The 24,164-nt window shown below is 40.8% G+C and overlaps 3 protein-coding genes and 1 long non-coding RNA gene across 5 annotated transcripts; 3 read left to right on the top strand and 1 right to left on the bottom strand.

Moving 5' to 3' along the window:
* Window positions 1–1,215: 1,215 nt before the first annotated feature.
* LOC129765540 (probable cyclin-dependent serine/threonine-protein kinase DDB_G0292550) lies at window positions 1,216–2,151 on the bottom strand. The gene has a single exon (XM_055765943.1). It carries the CDS (start codon window positions 2,149–2,151, stop codon window positions 1,216–1,218), a length of 936 nt encoding a protein of 311 aa, XP_055621918.1.
* An 8,431-nt stretch (window positions 2,152–10,582) lies between these two features.
* LOC129765539 (uncharacterized) lies at window positions 10,583–15,829 on the top strand. The gene has a single exon (XM_055765942.1). The coding sequence runs from the start codon at window positions 10,583–10,585 to the stop codon at window positions 15,827–15,829; it is 5,247 nt and encodes a 1,748-aa protein (XP_055621917.1).
* Window positions 15,830–16,831: 1,002 nt separating this feature from the next.
* On the top strand, window positions 16,832–19,105 carry LOC129769282 (uncharacterized). Of its 2 annotated transcripts, none has more exons than XR_008741852.1 (3): window positions 16,832–17,123; window positions 18,137–18,318; window positions 18,683–19,105. It is a non-coding gene; the product is annotated as an uncharacterized LOC129769282 (long non-coding RNA). The 2 variants fall into 2 exon arrangements; XR_008741851.1 differs by having other exon boundaries at window positions 18,134–18,318.
* A 661-nt stretch (window positions 19,106–19,766) lies between these two features.
* Window positions 19,767–21,995, top strand: LOC129767402 (T-cell immunomodulatory protein). The gene is made up of 2 exons (XM_055768267.1): window positions 19,767–21,295; window positions 21,358–21,995. The coding sequence occupies exons 1-2, from the start codon at window positions 19,921–19,923 to the stop codon at window positions 21,792–21,794; spliced, it is 1,812 nt and encodes a 603-aa protein (XP_055624242.1). The 5' UTR covers window positions 19,767–19,920; the 3' UTR covers window positions 21,795–21,995.
* Window positions 21,996–24,164: the final 2,169 nt, after the last annotated feature.

Raw genomic sequence — 24,164 nt, 5'->3', positions numbered from 1 at the left:
CGTAGTGACCGTTAGAGGTCGAAAATGCTGTGTACTTTTTTGATTTTTCGTCAAGTTCGATTTGGTGGAAACCTGACATTAAGTCTAGGGTTGTAAAATATTTGGCTCTGCCCAAATGATCGAGGATTTCGTCGATTCTTGGTAGGGGGAATTTATCTGGGGTTATCTTTTTATTTAGTTGTCGAAAGTCAATCACTAATCGCCATTTTTTATCTTGAGTATTTGATTTCTTTGGGACTAAGAGGATGGGAGAATTGTATGGTGAGGTGGAGTTTTGGATTATTTTGTTATTTAGCATGTGGCTGATTTGGTTATTTATTTCTGAAATTTGTGCTTCCGGGGTTCGATAATTCTTTATGTAAACGGGTGTCTTGTCTTGAAGGTGAATGGTTTGCTTGTAGAAGTTGTTGGTTGTCAATATGTCGTCTTCTAGTGCAAAAATGTCGTTGTATTTAGTGCATAATTCTGTTAATTTCTCCTGGGCATGTTGGGGTGTATGATTCAAATTGAGTTCCTTAATCAGTTTCTCGTGTCTACCTTTTGGGTTTTCTCCTAATTCCGTTGTAATGTGATTTATGGTGTATTCTTTAAGGGGGATAGTGGTGGGGGCAAAGGTTTTTGGGATTGATGTTGGTGTGGTATTTGTGTTAATTATTGTAATGAATTGTGAGTTTGGGTTTATTATTGTGTTTGCGCAAAAAATGCCTGGTTTGATTTCTTGTGCGATCACAAGGGCATCATCGTTTAGGTTGAGTGACGGGAAGTGTTTTATAATTTGGCATCTAGGGGGAATAATGTAATTGTTTTCCCAGCTATCTTGAATCGGAATTTCAATTTTGGTGTTTTCATAGTTGAAGGTCATTAGCCATGTTTTGAGGCATAGGTTACATTCATATTTGGTGAGAAAATCTCTGCCTAAAATGCCATCTGCAATTATAGGAAACTTGTTGTTGACGATTTGAAATTGGTGTGGAATTTGGATATCGTCAAAAATGATATTTGTATTTGTGCTTGCTATGGATTCGGTCTTTCCCTCCGTAACTCCATTAATAATGCATCTATTTCCGGGGTGTATTAATTGTTTTCCGTTAATTTTTTCTTCTTTTACTATTGAGATGTCAGCGCCTGTATCAATTATTAATATACATGGTTTGCTTGACATTTGTAAGTATAGTGTAACGAACATTGAACAATTCACATCGCATTTAAAAATATTTAATGTTGGTCTCCGTAATGTTTGTTTTCCTCCAATGTCAATGCCGGTTCGGACTGGAGGGCGTCCGTCGGTTGTGACTCGTTTCCCGTTAGGCGGATGTATTGCTGAGGGCGGTTAAAATTTGTATTCCGCCTATTGTTGTTGTTGTTATTTCGCTGTGGGTTTATGTTTGAGAATTGGTCTCGAACTTGGTTTTGCTGGCCAAAACGGTTATAGTTATTACGCGGTTGGTTTTGGAAATTATTTTGGTTGAAATTGTTGCGGTTGAAATTGTTTTGGTTTCTACCGCGGTTATGGAAGTCGTTTGGCCTGCGCCTGTAATTATTATAATGTGTGTCAACGTTGTTGTTGAAACGGTTGGCGTTTCTGTTGGTTTGCGAGTATGCAAATACTGATGCGCTCGCATTATTTAAGTTTTCCTCCAACGCTTTAGTCATCGCGTCGGAGTATGAATTGAAATTCCCTGCTCTTATGATGAGCGAGGTTTTTTCGTTTTTTAACCCTCCGGCTAAATGTTTGACGCCTTCTTTGTTTGCCATAGATTTGGCAACTTGGGGCGGAATTTCTTTAGCGGTGTACGCTGTTTCCAAACTGAACACCAATTTTTCTAAATCCAGGCAAAATTGTTCGATTCCACCGTTTTGTTTCAAGTTAGCCATTTTAGCTAGAACTTGTTCCGGTGGGCTGGTCGTTATTTTAGCTTTTAAAATTTTGCTTATCTCGCTCACCGATGTCGGTGTTTCAGTGAATGCATTTCTCGCCCGTCCCTCTAGTTTGGTTAGTATGACGTTAATTATGGTTGCTTTGTTTTCCGGTGTTTCAAATGTTTTCACCAAGTTTAAAGCGTCAGCGAAGGCTTTCAGTTTGTCTATGTTTCCGTCGAATTGCGGAACTATAGACGATGTAGTCTTGATTATTTCGAGTATGCTAGCCATTTTCGGTTTTCTTTGTAACCTGAGGCAAAATAGGACGGCTAGCGCAATTTCCTTGAGTGTTCTTGGTCTACCCTTTTCGATTGACGCCTTAATTGCGTTCAAAAGTTGGTCCGCCTTTTCGGTTATTTTTATGATTTCTGAGCCGTGGGTTGTGTCTAGTAACGTAGACGACAATTTTTTAATCTGTTTCACAAGCGCTTCCGCTTCCGTGAGGCGTTTGGCTAAGGTACTTTTCCTTAGTTTTCTGACCAGTTCCTGTTGTATAGTCAGGTGTATATGTTTTAGTTTTTGTATATTCAATTGGATGAGCTTTGTTACTTCGTCCATTCAAGGAGACAAGGAAAAATGGTTATCGGTAAAGAATTTATTATGCTGAGGCTGCGTTCGAACGCATGTTTTAAAATTTTCGAATTCTTTTAGACGGTGTCGACTACGGCTGCGTGAGCTTTTGCCGCTTGCATAGCATGTGCATTCATGCATGCCTTATATGCTTTGTATATTTTCGAAATTAGTAGTATGGATATGAGGGCAAGTGTGACGCAGATAATCGCTCCTTGAGCTTCGTGCATTACACTGTGGTTCTCTAGGTGATTTAAAATTTGGATTTGAGCGTCGCCCGTGTTACTAACGGGTTTGGTATTAAATAACCCCATGTTCAACGGTACATATGTAAAACCAATTTTGTGGGTATTGTAATTGCTTTTTTTTTTTTTCTAATTCCTACTACCTATTCCTACTGCCGCGTGGGTATTACGATAAAAAATATTTTGTGCCTCGACTATAAATTTATTACATGATATCCGTATATAAAAGGATTAGACTAACTCGAGTCTGACTTACGCCACGTTTTCTCCGCAAGTGTCCTCTTCTCGGGGGTGGGGGGGGCGTGGGTGCCTCTGCTTCCGTCAGATCTCAGGGGTGTCCAGTTGGATCCAAATCGATGTTCATTTTTTTTTTTTTTGAAATACTGCTTGACTTGCGAATGTTATTTATCCAGGTGGCTACTGTCAGCTTCACGATTTCACTTGTGTCTGCGATTCTAATTTTTCGTAAACGGCTTCAATAGTTTCCGCTGGGGTCCAATTTCTTCCCCGCTTTGCCGATTTTCACTTTCACCATCTTTTCGCTGAATGTTTCGTTACTCAATTTATTCACACTTGCACTGCGTCCGGTTGGTTTAAAAGTTCATTTAGCGAATTTTTCTTAGCTTAAATGATTCATATTCACACCGTACCCGGTTGGTTGGGACCTAACACACACAACACAACAGTAGGCTTCTTCTTCTTCTTGTTTTTAAAAGGCTTTAAACTTTGCAGTTCACCATTGCCTCTGCCCAGTAGGCTCTAAACTCTGCGTTTAAATTCACTTTAATACGCGATAACAGCATCGGATCTGTCGGTTCACTCGTGACTCGGTGTCACTGGTCGCCATGTAAACGAGAAGAAGGATCTTACGCCATTCAGTGGCGTCGACTTTCGGATTTGGTAAATTAATAAACACAAACGCTATTCGTACAAGCGTCGCCTCTATACTGTATACTGTCAACTGACATCTGTATTCAAAGAAAAGACTCTCGGGGCTTAAATACTAGTTTACAAAAATAGGCTTAAACTCTACACAGAATATTTACAAATTATGCTGGGCGGAGCATCGCACCAGCAGTTAGAGTGGGCTGTGATGGCCTTGGTCAGACGCGTTCTTCGGAGAGAGAGAGAAAGCACTTCTTTGTGGGTCAAAGTAAATAGGAAAAGAAAGTGCTGAAACATGTGTGCCGGATGCGCGCCACATGTTTGGTTAAATTTCTGCTGCTAGCTAAACTCGCAGCGGGGCGGAAGGAAGACAAACTCGCCGCTGCCCTTGGTGCGCGTCGAGTTATACAATCATAAATAGTAAACGAACCCTTGGGCCAGATTGCTGGCTCGGGTATCGTATCACATTTTATGTTTATATCGCCCAGCGCCCTCGGGGGTGGTTTATTGCCTTAGAGGCCTTGAATATTGATGAGTTGGGTTTAAACGTGATCATATTACAAGATCAAATGTTGGAAACGATATTCTAAAGAAGCCATGTCTCAGCTTGTGTCGGCAAGCCTGGATTTTGTGGCAATGACTGGACATCTGAATGATAAAGCAGCTGTTCTAACTAATATTTTGAGAGAGTGTACGAATAAATTAGTAGTTGAAAAACATATTGATTTGAGCAATTCGAACAGCTGGTACTCTTTGGATCTGATGCGCTTTTGAGTTTTTGAGAACTAATTCAGAAAACCATTGGAACATGTACACCTTAGCGCGGAACATATATTCACGGGCCTTGAAAAAGACTAGATGTGAATATATACAGAGGAAAATCGATGAACATCAAAATAATAGTAAAGGACTATGGAGAATATTAAAAACATTATTAAATTCGAAAAATAGTATACCGCGTTCCATAGTTTTCGGAGGGTCAGAAGAACAGTCAGACCAAATTATTGCAGAGAAATTTAACAGTTAATTCGTTAATAGTGTTCTGCTGATCAACCAAAGTATTGCGTTGGTCAGAGAACCTGACGAAATAATACAACCGATTAGAGATGGGCAAATCAGCTCATCATGGTGAGCGGCTCAGAGCCGTTCAGCTCACACAAGTGAGCTGCTCATTTGGAACAGCTCTTCAGTTCAGTTGAATTTTGCAGTTGTCCACACAATTGCATATGAAACGTAATCACCATGGGACATTGCATAGTGTGCATTTTCTTAATAGACGGAAAGCAAAAAATAAACGCATTGAATTCGTAATTGTACAAAAACTAACACTGATATGAATTCTAATAATATAATATACAACAAATACTGAATGCTGAAATCCAACATAGAAGATGCTTAGGATATGCTGAACTTAAACAACAGAAAAACCAGCAGTAGCCAAATAGAATGCCTCCAGGAATATTGGCCGAGACAACGTTTTTTGAAAAAAACCATCGAGATTTTTTTTTGCATCCGAGGATATAAAAATAAATCCACTAATAGGTGCAACGAGAAATAATTATTCGCGATCACAAAGATAACAAAAGGACCAGTATCAATCATCAACATTTATGCCGGGTGGTTTTCTGAATTGTTTTGATTCAGCACGCGGAAATAAATGTATGTGTTTCCACAGTAATGTTTAAATAACAATGTAATATATTAAATTTATTTACAAGCATATAATAATGTGTATTATTTTGTTTGGCCATATAAGAAAAATTTAATGAATTAACGAACGATTGAATATCTTCAAAACAAAAACCTTTTTTCCTATCTGACATCTCTGCTAAAGCTAAAGTACGAAGAGGGATACACGAAAACAAACTGACGTCATGCCATGAAGCGCGGGAAACGAAGAGCCGATCCGAATCCGCTCACTATGATGAAGCGATTCGAATGAACAGCTCATGAGCGGATGGCATATCTCTACAGCCGATTACTATCAATAGCAGACTAGATTGTTTTTCACCTATCACTTTTGTTGAGTTGGAAGGTATCTGTATTTCATTGCAAAAATCGGCTGGTACCGATAATGTCAACGCGAAAATGATTCAAGATTGCTTTCACATCATTGGACACGATCTGCTGGACCTGATAAATGACTCTTTACGAACTGGGCACGTGCCAAAGGTTTGGAAGGAATCCCTTGTGATTCCAATCCCCAAAGTTAATGGGACGGATAAAGCCGAAGAGTACCGCCCTATTAACATGCTGCACATATTAGAGAAACTGTTAGAACTTGTTGTGAAAGTTCAGCTGATTCATTTTATAGATAGTAACAGTTTGCTAATACCAGAACAGTCGGGATATCGAGAGGGACACTCTTGTGATACCGCGCTGAATCTGGTATTAGCAAAATGGAAAGAGAATATCGAGGCGAAAGAGACTATATTTGCGGTATTTCTGGATCTTAAACGCGCTTTTGAAACAATTTCTAGGCCCTTATTGTTACAAACACTGAAGCGCATTGGAATTGTAGGGATGGCGTACAAATGGTTTGAAAGCTATTTGTGCGATAGAACTCAAAAGACTCGTTTCAACGATTCTGTTTCCGATCCCATTGGCAACTCACTCGGGGTGCCACAGGGAAGTGTTTTAGGGCCCATTTTGTTTATTTTATACATAAATGATCTGCGACGAGTTTTACGATACTGTGACATTAATTTGTTCGCGGACGATACTGTCCTGTTCATCGCAGCTAAGGATATAAAAGAAACCGCGGAACACATAGACGAAGATTTGCATTCTCTGGCTCGGTGGCTTAAATTTAAACAATTAAAGTTAAATGTTGGCAACACAAAATACATGCTCATTTCTGCAGCAAACTCCAGTATTGACGTAAATTTTGAAATAGATGGTGAGACATTAGAACGCGTGAAAGAAATCAAATACTTAGGAGTTATTATTGATGACACGTTAACTTTCAAGTCTCACATCAATAATGTCATCAAAAAGATTGCCAAGAAGTACGGCGTTTTGTGTCGTTTGAAGAAAGAGTTGACAATAAACAGTAAAATTAAATTGTACAAATCGTTGATTTCACCGCACATAGATTTTTGCTCGTCGATCCTATTCCTTGCAAATAATACACGAGATTTCAGCGTTTACAAAATAAAGTAATGCGTTTGATTTTAAGATGTAGTAGATACACTTCCTCTAGTTTGATGTTGGACGCGCTACAGTGGCTATCTGTGAAGCAGAGAATTTATTACATGACAATGGTGTTCATCTTCAAAATTTTGAACGATATGCTGCCTTGATATTTGTGTGATCGAATTGAAAGAGGATGTGATGTTCATAGATACAATACAAGAAACGCGAATGATGCAAGAACACCCAACTTTATGTTTAGTAGGTCGCAGAACTCGTTGTTATATAAAGGTATAAATTTCTTCAATTCGATGCCCAGAGAAATTAAACGTGCGGCAACAAAGGTAGAGTTCAAGAAAATGTGTATTTCACACGTAAAATCTGTTTTGTAAACAGGTTTTATAATTTTTTTTCCTAAATCATTCATTTATGTTTTCAATTGATAAAAATTAATAAAATTTATTTACAGGTTAAACTACCATGTTCGTACTGATGATGATGATTTTTTTTTTGTTTTGTTTATGTATATTGTAAAAAAAAGTAATAAGCGTTGTCTACGAGAGTTTGAGCCTCGCTCGCGTTTGGTCGCCTGGACTATGTTAATGGAACACTGCAGAACACTGATACATAATGAAATTTTTATGTGGGTCTGAAGTGGAAACTAAAATGGGGATAGCTCATTCAGAATTGTCGTAAACTATCTTATCATAAGATGGTTATATCGAGTATTTCTGAATGTGGCAGATCTCTATCATGTTCTAAGTAGACTCTTTTAGATATTAGGTTCGATTCCCAATCTGTCAAGGATCTTCCCGGGTTGGAAATTTTCTTGACATGCCTTAAAAAAAACTTTGGGTCTGAAGTTGGGATTATCATTATGATAATGTCGATAAGGATAGTACCATTGTTTTTCTTTTAAAGTTTTTGCCTATTTATGATGTTCGATTAATAGAAATTCATGCCTGCAACAGAGTCAGTTCGCTGTTTTGTTTTATAATACTGATATCTTAATTTGGTTAAATATAAATATTATCTATTAGATAAATCGGCCAATTCAAACCTTTGTAGGGGTATGAAGTGGGTCATCATCATCATCATCAACACTGCCACGGCTGCCTATGCTTTCAAAAACAGTAAACGGAAAAGTATTACATTCAATCAAAATGCCTCGGCCAACGAAGAGAAGGGTTAAGGCTCTCCAACGTGAGTATGTCAAAACAATACGGTCAACGAAGGAAAATATTAAGGAATTATCAACATCGAGTTACTATGCGGAAGAACTTGTTAATACTAATTCGCATGTGTTATAAATTTGCTCATGTTACGCTCGCATATAATCAGAATTTTACTTCACATGCAAATGCACCTTCTATATATATCTATATTTGCAATTGTTCATCGGAACATATCGTTCATACATTTTACTTTAGTATTGAATTATAATTTTTTTTTTCAAATGTATTCAAAGACTCGTGTCAATAAAGCGCCACACAGTCTGATAAGTGAATTGATCTATTTACGTGTGCTTTGCTCTTCTCTCACAAACACTATTACCCCATTTTAACTCGTAGGTTTACCTATACTACTACAATGGCTACCTTCATCTTCACCTTAAGTAAATGCCAATGAAGTCTGAAAAAAACACAATAGCAACATTACGGAGTGGTTCCACTTTCGGTCTGACACCGTGCGTGAGTATACGAGTTATGATTTTGCAGGCGAGTACTGGAGGGTTAAACCAAGGCGCCTAGAAGTATATCCTAAGGTGGGCCAACTTGCTAAAACCACTCTTCAGCCATCTTGGAAGTCTACTGTGTTTTGTTTGTAAACAAAACACATTACGCTAGTGCCGAAGCTCGCTCCTGATCAGTCTGTCTCTTTCACGCTACAAGCAAATAATTCCCCTTCTGCTTTCTTCCGTACTGTTTTCATATACCGCTCTCCTACCAACATAGTGACGAAACGGCCTCACCTAGTACCATAGACCCGTCTTGGGTTAAACCAAGGCGCCTAGAAGTATATCCCAAGGCGCCTAGAAGTATATACTAAAGTGGGCCAACTTGCTAAAACCACTCTTCAGCAATCTTGGAAGTCTACTGTGTTTTGTGTGTAAACAAAACACAATACGCTATTGCCGAAGCTCGCTCGTGATCTGTTACGGACCCAATTTAGATAGCAAGGCCGGCCAATAAACAAAATAATGTTATTGAAGTGCAAACGAGCGCATAGAAAATTTATAGCCCAATGAATCACCAGATACGGCCATGTGATTCATCCCTTTCTTATTTTTCTTTTCCTTTTGTATAGCTTCAGACAAGCGGTGCATGACGCACCAGAAAGTAGGGACAAATAAATAAACAAATCTGTGACCCGCACGATCCTCTGAATAGATCGTATTACTCATAGTGTAGCGCAGGCATACAAGATAGGAAATCACGTGTTCATTTGAGACCGTGAGCAGGCAGCATAGACAGATAAGGCGCCTGGAATACACAAAGACAACAAGGCACCAGGCGAAAGATTATTGCTGGTAATAAGCCTGGCCTCGCCCATTATCGAATATACGAAGGGCTATAAACAAAAATAACATTTTAAGCCGACGATGAGTAATAAACTTTCTAAATTGTACCCCTCTAGCGAGAGCGACAAAGGTCCGCAGAGATAAGCGGGTAGTAATAACATGTAGGGAAATAGCAGGCAGACAATCGATATGGGCTCGGTTGTCTGAGAAGGAAAGAGAGATCTCTTCTCTCCTTTATAGTTTTAACGCCTAGGAATGAATTCTTGGGTATATATACTGGGGATTCTGGCCTAGGAAGACAGTTCAATTTCACAGTTCAAATCAAACAGTTCAATTTCACAGTTCAAATCAAACAGTTCAATTTCACAGTTCAAATCAAACAGTTCAAGTTTCAGTCAGTTCAATTTCACAGTTCAATTTCACAGTTCAAATCAAACAGTTCAAATCAAACAGTTCAAATCAGAAGTCTAATTCGTTAGTTCAAAATCAAAGTTCGTAGTTCAAAGTTCAATTCGTGATCCGAAAATCCACCAAGCGTTGACAACCAGGCGTCACGCATCAGAATCCGGATACACCCAAGCGTTGGCAACCAGGCGCCACGCTATAAAAGGTATAACCAAAAGGAACAAATCCCAATCCGAAAAGCAGACCATTTGCTTCGCTTCACCGGACCGCACTGGAGCCGGAAGAGGTTGAAGTTTTGTGGCTGCCCTAGCCGGGATTTGTTCACGCAAAGGGGCTTAGCCCATAAGAGACCAACCAAGTCCAGGGAAATAGATCCCTGGCTTTAATAAATTTAAACCGTGATTCTCAGGCCTCAATTGCCGACATCTAGGGAAATAAGTTCCCTAGATTAATCACGAAGCGCTCGAGAGAGGACGAGCGAAAAGTCTTGCCTTCATAGCAAGCATCTAGGGAACTCCAGTTCCTTAGATTATATTTTGGTGGCTCCAGAGAGGAGATTTAAAACTCACACCTTCGCCAAGAAAAGAACCACGATCCCTCGCGCAAGAGGAGTAAATCGGGAGGCTCAGAATCACGCCTTTTTGAAAAGACTAAGAAGTCAAGAATTGAAATTTGAACTCTCGCGCCAGAGAGTGAAATTGAACTCACGTGTATTCAAACGGGAATCACGTTGTAAGAGGAGATAAGACTTGGAACTCAAGCACTCATAGAAATTGATTTGAACACACGTGCATTCAAAAGGGAATCACGTTTATAAGAAAGAGATAAGACTTGAAAATTTAAGCACTCAAAAAAGATCTGAATTGAACTCACGTGTATTCAAGAAGGAATCACGTTAATTAAAATGGCTACATACGCATATAAAGCCAACCCTAATGGGCACTGCCGTCTGTGTACGGACAAAGACAAGAAAGAGGACATGGTCGCATGCGATGAATGCGATCGGTGGTTCCACATTTCATGTGTGGGACTCACATACCTACCCAAGAAAGATGAAAGGTGGGTATGCCCTAAGTGCATGAGCACAGAAAGGGAAATGATGGAACTGAAAGTCAAAGTCAGACAATCAGTTTCCGGAGACAGCTTGCAAGAAATTTTGCAAGAGAACAGAGCAGCAATGGAGGCTCTGGTAAAGTCCATGAGGACAACGAGATTCGAAGCTGAACCAGGTACAAGTTCAGCACACAATAATGACAGCATCGAAGGTCAAAATCAGGAGGCAGAGCCAGAATGGACTGTCTACCTAAAGCGACAAGCACTCATGAGCTTGCCAAAATATGGAGGTGCGGCCAGAGAATGGCCGAAATTTAAAAAGGCCTTTGATGAGACCACAAAACAAGGTCAATTTAACAGGCTTGAAAATTTGAATCGCCTGCAAACAGTGCTGTACGGGAACGCAGAGAGGAGCGTCCGACAGTTAATGATGGATCCAAATAATATGGACCAAATAATTGATAGACTAGAAGATAATTTCGGAAGACCCGAACTAGTCTATAAAGAACTACTAGCCGAACTCACCAATATCAAAAGGGAGAGTCGGAATTTGATTACCGAGATATCCGAAGCACTGGATAATCTCGTCTGTAATGTTTCTCTTATGGATAGAGAAGAATTCCTGATTGACCACCGATTGGTGGAAGAGATCATAAGGAAAATGCCCTACGGTCTACAGGTGAAGTGGACTGAAGAAATGTACGACGGGGCAAAGACTTTAGCTGATCTCAATGAGTGGCTGAAGCCTCATTCGAGAACCAATAGACTGCTGAATGGCACCAGCAGGCCGCAGCCGCGAGAAACAAGCAGACCGCAGCCGCGAGAAATTAACAGATCGCAGCCGCGAGACACGAGGCCTGAGCGTCGATTTAACGTAAATACGCATCAGGAAAATAGATCGACAATAATAAAACGCAATTGTGAAGCATGTCGGGGAAACCACAAACTCCTCGAATGCACCAGATTTAAGGCTATGAAGCCTGAAAAGCGAAATGAATTAGCCTTTAAGGCAAAGGTATGCTTGAGCTGTCTCGCATTTACAAACCATATGATGCGAGACTGCAAAAGAGCAAAACAATGTGGAATTAATGGATGTAAGTTCAAACATCATCCATTAATTCATAAATCTCATGAGAGAGAATCAAGTGATTCAAATCAGTCGGAAGGACAGCATAGTCCAGATACACAAGCAGATGGTGAGATACACAATCACCAACAACTAACAAAATCCAACGTATTCTACCAAATAGTTCCTGTGACGTTGAAAAATAATGACAAAATCATCAACACGTTCGCTTTCTTGGATGCGGGGTCATCACTCTCTCTAATAGACGAGGAGATTGCGAACAAGTTAGGGCTCAACGGAAGAATTGATCCGTTAATGCTAAAGTGGACGCAGAACGTCACGAGAAACGAACAAAACAGCCGTAGAGTTCAGGTACGAATCAACGGCAACAATGAAAAAGAATACGTCATGAAAGGAGTGAGAACGATAAAGAATCTCCAACTCCCAGAGCAAAGCTTCAACAAGGAGGTGATGGAGAAAAGGTATCCATACCTCAAGAATCTGCCGTTGAGCAGTTACAGCAGTATACGCCCGACGATATTAATTGGACTGAGTCACAGTCACTTGTTAATTCCATTCGAAAGGCGAATGAGAAAACCGAACGAGCCCACAGCGCTACGAACCAAACTTGGATGGTTCATGTTCGGCAACATATCGTCCAATGTGCAAGGCGGACACATCATGGTCATTCAGCAAGAAGATGAAATGAACAAGGCTTTGCAGAAATATTTCTCCACCGAAGACTTCGGCGTTAAGGTAGTCAAGAATCTACCAAAATCAGCTGAAGAAGAAAAGGCTGAACAAATTCTAAGAAGTACTATGAAATACAAGGATGGTAGATACGAAGTTGGACTTCTATGGAAAGATGAGGAAACGAAATTTCCAAATAGCTACAACAATGCAGCAAAGAGGCTGACAACGAGTGAGAGAACGTTAAAAAAAGACCCAGAGTTGAAAAAATGGGCAATAGAAACATTTGCGGATTACGAGAAGAAAGGCTACATCCGCAAACTGTCAGAGGAAGAAATTATGAAGCCGATATCAAGAGTGTATTATCTTCCACACTTTATTGTGCACAACAAAAATAAGTTGCCACCTAAACCAAGGTTGGTTTTCGATGCGGCGGCAAAGACACAAGGTGTATCGTTCAACACGGAACTGTTATCAGGGCCGGATGCTACTACGTCATTGTTCGGTGTTTTAGTAAGATTCCGAGAAGGAGCAATTGCTGTATGTGGAGACATCAAAGAGATGTTCCACCAAGTACGAATCCGAGCTGAAGATCAACACGCTCAGAGATTCTTATGGAGAGATTGTGATAGCAGTAAGAAACCTGATGTATACGTAATGCAGGTGATGACATTCGGATCAACCTGTTCACCGTCATGTGCACAAGCGGTTAAAAACCACAACGCAGAAAAATTCAGAAAATATTGTCCAGTGGCGACTGAAGCAATCATCAAGCAACACTACGTCGACGATTATTTGGATAGTTTCGAAGAGCTTGATAAGGCAGCAGAGATAGTACTACATGTTATGAAAATTCACGATCACGCGGGTTTCCACATCAGAAACTTTGTGTCAAACAGCAGAGAACTTCTGCAAAGTTTACCCTCGGAACGTGTACAAATTTCCGGAATCAAAATGTTCGAAGAAAAGGATTCAATGACAGAAAAGGTACTTGGTGTATATTGGAACACCACGTCTGACACACTCGGCTATCAAATCAAATTAGACAAGCTAGGAAGTGATGTTACACAAATGCTACGTTTACCAACAAAGAGAGAGGTACTAGCTTTCGTGATGAGTGTCTACGATCCACTTGGACTCATCTCAAATATAACTGTGCATGGAAGAATCCTCATGCAAAGGCTGCACATAGAAAATATAGATTGGGATGACGAAATTCCCGAGAAGTTGCAGTCAGACTGGCAACACTGGTTAGAAATTATTGAATCTGCTGATAGCGTAACGATACCAAGATACATCCTCGAAGAAAGAACAGGTGAAGTAGAACTACACACCTTTGTAGATGCTTCTGAGAAAGCATTTTGTGCATGTGTGTACGTAAGAAGTATATCTGGAAACACACCACACGTAAGACTTCTATCAGCAAAGTCTAGAGTAGCACCAGTCAAACCATTGAGCATACCACGCCTAGAGCTACAAGCGGCCGTGTTAGGAAGCCGATTAACCAAAACGATAATAGATGAAACGAGGTTGAAAATCGTCAGCAAAACATTTTGGAGTGATTCACAGACCGTATTGTCATGGATCAAGAGTCCAAAACGAAGAAGCGTATTTGTGATGCATCGAGTAGGTGAAATCCTGGAAGATAACAGGAAAAATGAATGGCGATGGGTGCCAACAGATGAAAATCCAGCCGATGAAGGCACAAAGGAAAAGCTAGGAAAATCACAATGGTTTGAGGGACCTGATTTCCTAAAGCTCTCAGAATCGTCATGGCCTTCCATTGAAGAGAAGGAAACAGACGAAGAGTTGAGAGAAACAGTGCTAGTTCACGAAGAACTAAGCAAACTTAGTTTCATCGATAAGTACAAGGAATACTCAGATTGGTGGAAATTGGTGAAGAACCTTTGTGTATTAAACAGGACAAAGGAAAGATTACGTCGTGGATATATTCCAGACATTGAGTACAAGGACTACCAAAGAGCTGAGAACGTGCTCTATAGAAAGATGCAATGGGAAGCATTTCCAACAGAGATGGAAACTTTATTCAATGGCGGAACAATATCGTCAGGACCATTGGTCAGTTACGCACCCTTCCTAGACGAGGCAGGGGTAATGAGAAGTGGAGGACGTTTGAAGAAAGCCATGTCAGTACCATGGACTACAAGAACGCCAATATTGCTCCCACAAAAGCATCCATATACATATTTGATCGTGAAAGCAACACACGAAAGATATTTCCACCACGGCGAAAACACCGTCATAGCAGCATTACGGCAGAAGTATTGGATACTGCATATAAGAACAGTATTAGCAAACGTCAAGAAGAATTGCAATAGGTGCAAAATACGACGTGCAACTCCGGTAGAGCCGATGATGGCAGATTTACCACATTTCCGCACAGAAGCGCATATACCTCCATTTACAAACTGCGGAGTAGATTACTTCGGACCTTTCGAAGTAGCGGTAAAGAGATCGCTCGAGAAGAGATGGGGCGTCATATTCACCTGTCTCTCAACAAGAGCAGTACATATTGAGATGGCAGAAAATCTCAGTACTGATGCGTTCATGGTCGTGTTAAGGAACTTCCAGAACCGAAGAGGAAAGGTCACCAGTATCTACAGCGACAACGGAACGAACTTCGTTGGAGCAGAGCGAGAGTTAAAGTCGCTAGTCAATGAAATCAACGAGAAAATGGGCAAAAATGAAGCAGCAAAAATGGAAATCCAGTGGAGATTCAACCCACCTTCAGCACCACATTTTGGAGGCGCTTGGGAGAGATTAATAAGAAACGTCAAAGTAGCACTAGCAGAGATCCTGAAAGTTTGGGGTAGGAGCAAGCCATCAGCAGCAACGTTGCAAGCTGCATTCATCCAAGCGGAATTTTTAGTCAACTCTCGACCGTTGACACACATACCAGTCTCCTGCATCGACGATGAAGTGTTGACGCCATTCCACGCGTTAATAGGAAGAGCAGGAGAGTATGCCCCACCGTATGCACCAACGACCAGTCAGTATGACACAGCGCAATGGAGACGCATTCAACATTATTCCAAGTTGTTTTGGAACCGATGGAAGAAGGAGTACTTACCAACTCTGTTAAAGCGTAATAAAAATACGCAGAAAGTAGAACCGATCAAAGTCAACGACATCGTCTTAATCACGGACGACGACGCACCACCAGGAAAATGGCTTAAAGGACGAGTCATCGAAACGTTTGTGACGAGCGACGGGCAAGTTCGCCAAGCAAAGATCCAAACCGCGAAAGGTGTCCTGAAACGACCGGCAGTTAAAATTGCAGTACTGGACATTATCAAGGGAAATGATCCAGCCATCAACTAATCAGGAAGAAGACGTCAGTGCTCGCTACCAGAGCACCAATATCCGAAAGATGCAGCCAACTGATGTAAGCTCGCGTCAGAGCTAAGATGTATGATCCATGGACCAAGCATTGAAGAGGACATCCTTTGGAACCAGGCAACGTGCCGAAGAATTGAAATTTAAAAGTGTTTTTAAACTCTGTTAGAATATAAGGATGAATGTAAAATAAATGATGCTCCGAAAACATGTAAACAAATAGAGATATAAGTAACACAGGTAGCATAGGGTCCGTTCAGGAATTTTATAAATCGAACAAGTAGATTTATCAGGGCCGGAATGTTACGGACCCAATTTAGATAGCAAGGCCGGCCAATAAACAAAATAATGTTATTGAAGTGCAAACGAGCGCATAGAAAATTTATAGCCCAATGAATCACCAGATACGGCCATGTGATTCATCCCTTTCTTATTTTTCTTTTCCTTTTGTATAGCTTCAGACAAGCGGTGCATGACGCACCAGAAAGTAGGGACAAATAAATAAACAAATCTGTGACCCGCACGATCCTCTGAATAGATCGTATTACTCATAGTGTAGCGCAGGCATACAAGATAGGAAATCACGTGTTCATTTGAGACCGTGAGCAGGCAGCATAGACAGATAAGGCGCCTGGAATACACAAAGACAACAAGGCACCAGGCGAAAGATTATTGCTGGTAATAAGCCTGGCCTCGCCCATTATCGAATATACGAAGGGCTATAAACAAAAATAACATTTTAAGCCGACGATGAGTAATAAACTTTCTAAATTGTACCCCTCTAGCGAGAGCGACAAAGGTCCGCAGAGATAAGCGGGTAGTAATAACATGTAGGGAAATAGCAGGCAGACAATCGATATGGGCTCGGTTGTCTGAGAAGGAAAGAGAGATCTCTTCTCTCCTTTATAGTTTTAACGCCTAGGAATGAATTCTTGGGTATATATACTGGGGATTCTGGCCTAGGAAGACAGTTCAATTTCACAGTTCAAATCAAACAGTTCAATTTCACAGTTCAAATCAAACAGTTCAATTTCACAGTTCAAATCAAACAGTTCAAGTTTCAGTCAGTTCAATTTCACAGTTCAATTTCACAGTTCAAATCAAACAGTTCAAATCAAACAGTTCAAATCAGAAGTCTAATTCGTTAGTTCAAAATCAAAGTTCGTAGTTCAAAGTTCAATTCGTGATCCGAAAATCCACCAAGCGTTGACAACCAGGCGTCACGCATCAGAATCCGGATACACCCAAGCGTTGGCAACCAGGCGCCACGCTATAAAAGGTATAACCAAAAGGAACAAATCCCAATCCGAAAAGCAGACCATTTGCTTCGCTTCACCGGACCGCACTGGAGCCGGAAGAGGTTGAAGTTTTGTGGCTGCCCTAGCCGGGATTTGTTCACGCAAAGGGGCTTAGCCCATAAGAGACCAACCAAGTCCAGGGAAATAGATCCCTGGCTTTAATAAATTTAAACCGTGATTCTCAGGCCTCAATTGCCGACATCTAGGGAAATAAGTTCCCTAGATTAATCACGAAGCGCTCGAGAGAGGACGAGCGAAAAGTCTTGCCTTCATAGCAAGCATCTAGGGAACTCCAGTTCCTTAGATTATATGATCAGTCTGGCTCTTTCACGCTACAAGCAAATAATTCCCCTTCTGCATTCTTCCGTACTGTTTTCATATACCGCTCCCCTATCCCACTTAGTGACGAAACGGCCTCACCTAGTACCATAGACCCGTCTTGGGTTAAACCAAGGCGCGTAGAAGCAGTCTTCCATGTTTCACAAAAAACACTGCGTCCGGAATAAACACGTCCACGCTGCTGTTCACAGTTTTGTGTTTGAGTACAAACATGATTTTTTCGTACCTATGTTAGAAAATGTGACATCTTTGTATTCGTGGTATGTTTGGACATACGATGTTTAATCCCAATGTTTCACATGATGTTCGAACATGGTGTACAGTTTCTCTTGCATTTTCACCCCAAGCACCGGCAGTGCGTAGAGTAGAAGAGGCGAATCGGAGACCACACCACCACCACTCAACGCGTGGTGTGTTGGTATGTTGACATGGAAAAAATGCTTTCCTTTCATGACAATGGGTGCTTCATTAAAAATATTGGGCAAATAAAATAAACCTCTTTTTCTGTTCTGAACAAAATAAACATCGATTGATATGAGAGTTTTTCACATTTGATATCATTATTTAGTGCACGCATCAATTTATATTTTGAATTCATGTAATATTCGCTATTATAAGCTATTTGAACAAGTACTAAAATTGAATTATTCAGCAGTGACATGTTAGGCGTGAAGCTAACCACTCGACCACGGGAGCAACAATTTTGGCTGGATCTTTGAATACAAATGGCCAATACAGCTTGTTCGCGACGATCGCGACCCGAGCTATAAAACGAGCGGAGAAGAGGAGAAGAAAGGATGATGCAATCGCATGCACACATAGCATATGTAGTGCAGTGTAAGTGTAGCTTTTAGTTTTTTCCTTCATTCAGTATGTGATAACATCGAGAAATTAATGGTGTGTTTTAGCCGCTGAAATTTCTCTGCTGGTTCTGCTGTGTGCCGCTGAAGGTTGCATCTAAAACTTATTTTTGGGTATTTATTTTTTTGGTCAGCATTTGTACGACGTCGCCCGCTATGCAGTCGGCTCCCCAGACTTTAATTGCCAACATGCACGCAAAAAAAATAGAAAGCTTCTTTCTTTTCAGAGAATGTTTTCTTTGAACGAAACCAAGGATTATTTAATCAGACTTGCAAAATGTGCATGAACGATCTATAAACTTTTACTTAGTCGCGGCAATACATACACACACTCTTTACAGATACACGGGCCGAAAGTTGTGCAGTCCACTGATGATTCAACAAGAGCCAAAGGTGGTACCGCTCATGACAACTCTACACGAGCTGATGATTGCGCCGGCTAGTGATCATTCTATCCTGGATTCCTCGAGTCGAAAAAGACGCACCACGCTAGATATGGAGTGCAGACTAGGGAGTCGTTGCTGATTAACGGTCAGCTGCATCCCAATAGGAAGTATCCCATGTCGGGCACATGTACAGAGCACTGAAGACTGCAACATCCCAATTATGAGAACACTTGTAATACTAACCTCGAGCCAACCGCGAGTAATCGGTTACATATTACTAACATAGTTGTAAGCACACATTGTCAAAATATTGAACTCCCGGCCCGTTAGGCTGACGCCATATGAGCCTTAATAAAAATATATATTTTGGTGCATGAACTTATAGCCTCTTAGTTCGTGCAATTTTTGAAATGCGAACTAAATTTCAAGTTCGTTTCTGTGAAAAAGTATTCTACGAAGAAATGTTTTGGGATGAATAATTTCTTTCCGTATATGAAAAGAAACGAAACGAAAGCAATGAATACTGCGACATCGGGTGATATGTTTGTACATGATGTTCTTGAATTATAAACATCGTGTTTGTTTTCACATGTCTATGTTTGTGTATCATTGTTCGTGTTGGGGATAGACACTCAACACTAGCGAGAATCATGTTCGAATTCAAACAAAAGCATGGAATTTTCACATCGCGTGGACATGTGTAAGTGTTTTTCGGAAGACTGCGTAGAAGTATATCCTAAGGTGGGCCAACTTGCTAAAACCACTCTTCAGCCATCTTGGAAGTCTACTGTGTTTTGTTTGTAAACAAAACACAATACGCTTGTGCCCAAGCTCGCTCGTGATCAGTCTGTCTCTTTCACACTTCAAGGAAAAAATTCCCCTTCTGCTTTCTTCCGTACTGTTTTCATATACCGCTCCCCTACCCAACTTAGTGACGAAACGGCCTCACCTAGTACCATAGACCCGTCTTGGGTTAAACAACCCACATCAGCATACCATGATCCTAATATTTGAAATATTTCATGAGACATTGTCCGGTGACGTTTTACATAGGAAGGTAAACATTCGTGAATCATAACAAAAAGTTTTATATTTTACGAAATAATTTTCGAGTTTATACGATTTTGCGTTGTAAAATGTTCCCACTGTAACGGGGCAGCTATCGGTTTCAACAGGAGTGGTATTGTGACAAGATGAAGCTTCAATTTTTCCCGGTCACCCAAGTCCTATCGGGATTGTTGCTGCTGTTCGGGTTCGGTAGTTCGCGTGTCAATGGAGGAGATATAATCGACATCACAGATACGGTTTTTGGGTCGATGACCGATACCATCCCGGTCGCGTATGGAGACTTCAATTCCGACGAACTGTTCGATGTGTTTGTGCTGCGGGACAATTTCCGCACTATTCAGATCCTGTTCGGAAGCGACGATAAACCGCTGCTACAAGCTGGACCAAAGTGTGAATATAAGAATTTCCACATCACAAGCGTTGTTCCTGGGGACTTCGATGGTGATGCCTACATGGATGTAATGTTTACAGTGAAGAATGCAGGCGATAACCAATCTGTTTACATCAATTGGGGAGGATCGGAGTATATGAACTGCACGGGAGAGGATGAAAAGCCAATAATTGTGATGAAGGGTCAACCGCTTGCTCTCGATTATGATAAAGATTTCATAATTGATTTGTTTGGTTTGAGTACCAATGATACCCGTCAGTTTTGGGTCTTCAAGAAACCAAAGGATGGTCAGAGATTACCGCCGGATGTGATTGGAATGGAGCAGCAGTTTGGAAATCTGAAGGTTCCGCATTCTCATGCAATCATCGATTTAGATAAAGACTTTACTGCAGATCTATTTCTAACCACCACATCCGGTTATGAAGTTTGGAAAGGTACTGAGTCGGAGAAAAAATTCGAATATAGTCATAAGATCCAGTTTCCAATTGGGAATTACGATGCACATCTGGGTCAATCTATTTTCCTGGATATTGAGCTGGATGGAAGGCTAATGCAGATTGTACCCATATGCTTTAATAAGAAATGCTCCAATTCAAGTATTTTAGTTCGCCACGGAAGTCGTTTCGACAATTTGCAGATTGACTTCAAAGATGATCATGGTGATCTCTGGGGTTTCGTTGTACCGAATCCGTCCGATTGGGCCACTCAAGTGATCACTCTGAGAGGTGGCGATTTTAATTTGGATGGTTACCCAGATTTGTTAGCAACGCTTTCGAAATCTGCGGGACAAATGCAAACATTTCTACTGGAAAATGTCCCGTGCGAAAAAGTTTCCTGCAACCACATGAAAAGAACGTTTGTCGTTCGTTGGAGAGCTCTGGCTCCTTTCGCCAATGGAACCATCATGGGATCGTTTTACGATTTTTACAACGACGGTGTTCTGGATGCGATCTTCGTGGAAAAGGCGGGAAATACGACGCGACCGGTAGCTTTCCGAAACTCGTTGGATTATGATGCAAACTTTGTGAAGGTCATTGTCCTCACTGGGCTGTCGAACCGAAGTGGGCCAAAAAAGTTGACACCTTTAGGACGCAAGAAGAGAACATACGGTAAGATTAATTTTATTGTACGAGTATTCAAAAAATATCATGACGCATTTCTACTTTTTCAGGTACTAATCTCCCCGGTCCACGCATTGAATATAATACGACAACCCAAGACGGTGATCCACAGCATGGTGCATCGGCTCAACTACCCCAATCTGCATACTTCTCTCTCGGTTTGCCGTACACCACATTCGGGCTGGGTCGTACCCCGAATTTTGTGGATTCCCTAACGGTGGGTCTGTCGAATCATTCTCGCACCTGGACGCAGTTGATTCCCAATTCACAAATGATTGTGGTTCCCCGACCCATCGACGAAGCCGACAAATGGAAGGCCCAACTTTTCGTTACACCCAGCAAGCTGATTCTGATGAGTGTGGTCGCGCTGGGAGGTATATGTCTCGTAATATTACTGCTTATTTTGATACTGTATGCTAAGGAAAAACGCGAGGACAAAATACAGAGATCACTGGAAGCCCATCGGTTCCACTTCGATGCGATGTGAGCTTGAGTCAGCTCGTACCAGGGTAAATATTCTGCGATAACGTAGGGTTACTGTTATTTAGCCTTACTACTTGTGTGTGTGTGATAGCCTTTTTTCAATTAATTTATTACTATCGATATCGTTGAATAGTGTTTTTTTTTAACTCGATACTAATGATAATCAATTGATAAATACATACAACTTTAGAATTCCCTTCGGTTGACCAAAGAAATTCTTTTCGATGAGAGAAAGCCGACATTATTCCGTAGGTTTTTATAAGCATGTGTACACCGCATCCTCTTATAACCATTCCGCAATTGGTTCTGATCAAAAATTGGCTGAAAAGGATTCGAGAATCTCTGATTTCATTGACGGATTTTGAGTGTATCATTGGAGATCCAGCTGTGGAACTGAAAGAATGGGCACTATTATGTGAATCGAATTGAGAAGTCGATAGAATCACTATCACTATCACACTGAACAAAATCCCGTATTTTGTAAATCGAGATAATTATGGGCCCTATCATAGATACCGAGTCGATATTCGATAGCATCGACCGATTGAAATCTATCGGTGCAAGCGTCACAATTTTTCGAGTTGTTTGTTTATTTATTGCATATTTTCAGAGACTTCTTTTGTTTTGGTTTTTGTCCTTGATATATTCCTTTGGGAAATGTTCCAGAAACGTTTCAATGTATGCAATTTGAAACACATGAAGATTGAGCTCGACAAGAGATTATCTCGATTTAAGAAATACGAAATTTTGCTCGGTGTGATAGTGATAGGGATTGAATCGATAGGACTCTTCCCGACTTGAATTCATGCTCATTCCTCATGTGCTGCGAAATACATATATTTCAGCGTTTCTAAAATGTCTCCCAAAGGAAAATATCGGAGACGCAAACCAAAACAAAATAATTCTCTGGAGATATGCAACAACAAGGATCTCGAAATAAGGACAGAAGCTACTTGAGACGCTAGAAGACTGGGAACTCCTCGAAATCATTCTGGGGGACTCCAACGCTTGCCACCACAGCTGGGAAATATAAGCACCAGACGTTAGGGAGAATATCACCACCGTTCTCTTTGAGGTGCTAGAGCCCTCGGTTCTTAACAGTGGCACGGAGATATGACAAACTGAGTTTTCCCGGCGACAGAAATTGGACACTAGCTCTGTCAGTAGCTTCGTGGGGAGTCATCCTGATAAACCTTAGAACCAGTCTTGAGCATGCAATGCGGTGCTGGAGTGTAACAAGTTTTTTTTTTGTATTTTAGTGACTTTCAATACTTTTGGCTGATTCGTCATCTTCACCTTCCATTTTGGAAAAATGTTGGTAGTGAGAATTTAACTCGTGATCTTTTAGCGTGCGAAGTATGGATTTTACCACTACGCCAGATCTCCTTTTTTCATACATACATTTATTGAATCTTCCATGATGTGGAAATAACAATATTTGGTTATGCATTTAGTTCTAACATAATAAAGTATTACGTTTTTTATCAATTCTTACAGTTAAAATTTCACATGTGTGCTGGAGCACAACACTAACGTTTGACCACGTTCAAATAATTAAGGTTTTTTTTTCTTCAGACGTGTTACCATAGGTTGACCGAGTCGCCTCGCTAGTGGATTTGAACGATTCTTACCCTTTTCCGCATATTTCCTCCTCGTTTTATGAAGTTCTTCTCTAACCGTCGCCATCCCTAAGTCTCGATGTATGACACTATTGCGGATGTACCAAGGGGCGCCAGTAATTTGTCTTAGCAGTTTATTTTGTACTCTTTCGACGATTTCGATATTACTTGCTGAATCTGTTTGCCAAAGTTAACAGCCATAATGCCAAATAGGCTTCAGCATGGATATGTATAGAAATAGTTGGAACTCAAGTTTTAATTTCGACTTCCTCTCGATTAACCAATGTACTTGATTTGCTCGCAATTTCAATTGCGTTTTCTTTGCTTCTATGTGTTTCTTCCAGGTTAGACAGCGGTCTAGGTGTACACCGAAGTATTTAATTTAATTCGATTGGGGTACTGCAGATCCACTGCACTTGATTTGTGGGCATGTGTTTTGATTAAGCGTAAACGTAACGCAGACACATTTTGTTTCATTTACTTTAATTCTCCATTTTTGAAGCCACTTTTCCACGACCGTTATGTGTTCCTGGAGATCCGGTGAAGCAATCGTTCTGTTTTTGACTGCTGAGAATAGCTGTGTCATCTGCGAATGTTGTAGTCATTAAGTTCCGCGCCGTCGGGAGATCAGCTGTGTAAATGAGATAGATAACTGGTCCAAGAACACTGCCCTGAGGAACGCCAGCATAAATTTTTCGCTCTGGCGATAGTGTTTGGTTATACCGAACATCATCCGCTATCCAACTCTTGACGAG

The sequence above is a fragment of the Toxorhynchites rutilus genome, chromosome 2 (genome assembly GCF_029784135.1).
Source record: "Toxorhynchites rutilus septentrionalis strain SRP chromosome 2, ASM2978413v1, whole genome shotgun sequence".
Classification (NCBI taxonomy): domain Eukaryota; kingdom Metazoa; phylum Arthropoda; class Insecta; order Diptera; family Culicidae; genus Toxorhynchites; species Toxorhynchites rutilus.
This window is presented reverse-complemented; position numbering and strand designations above follow the sequence as displayed.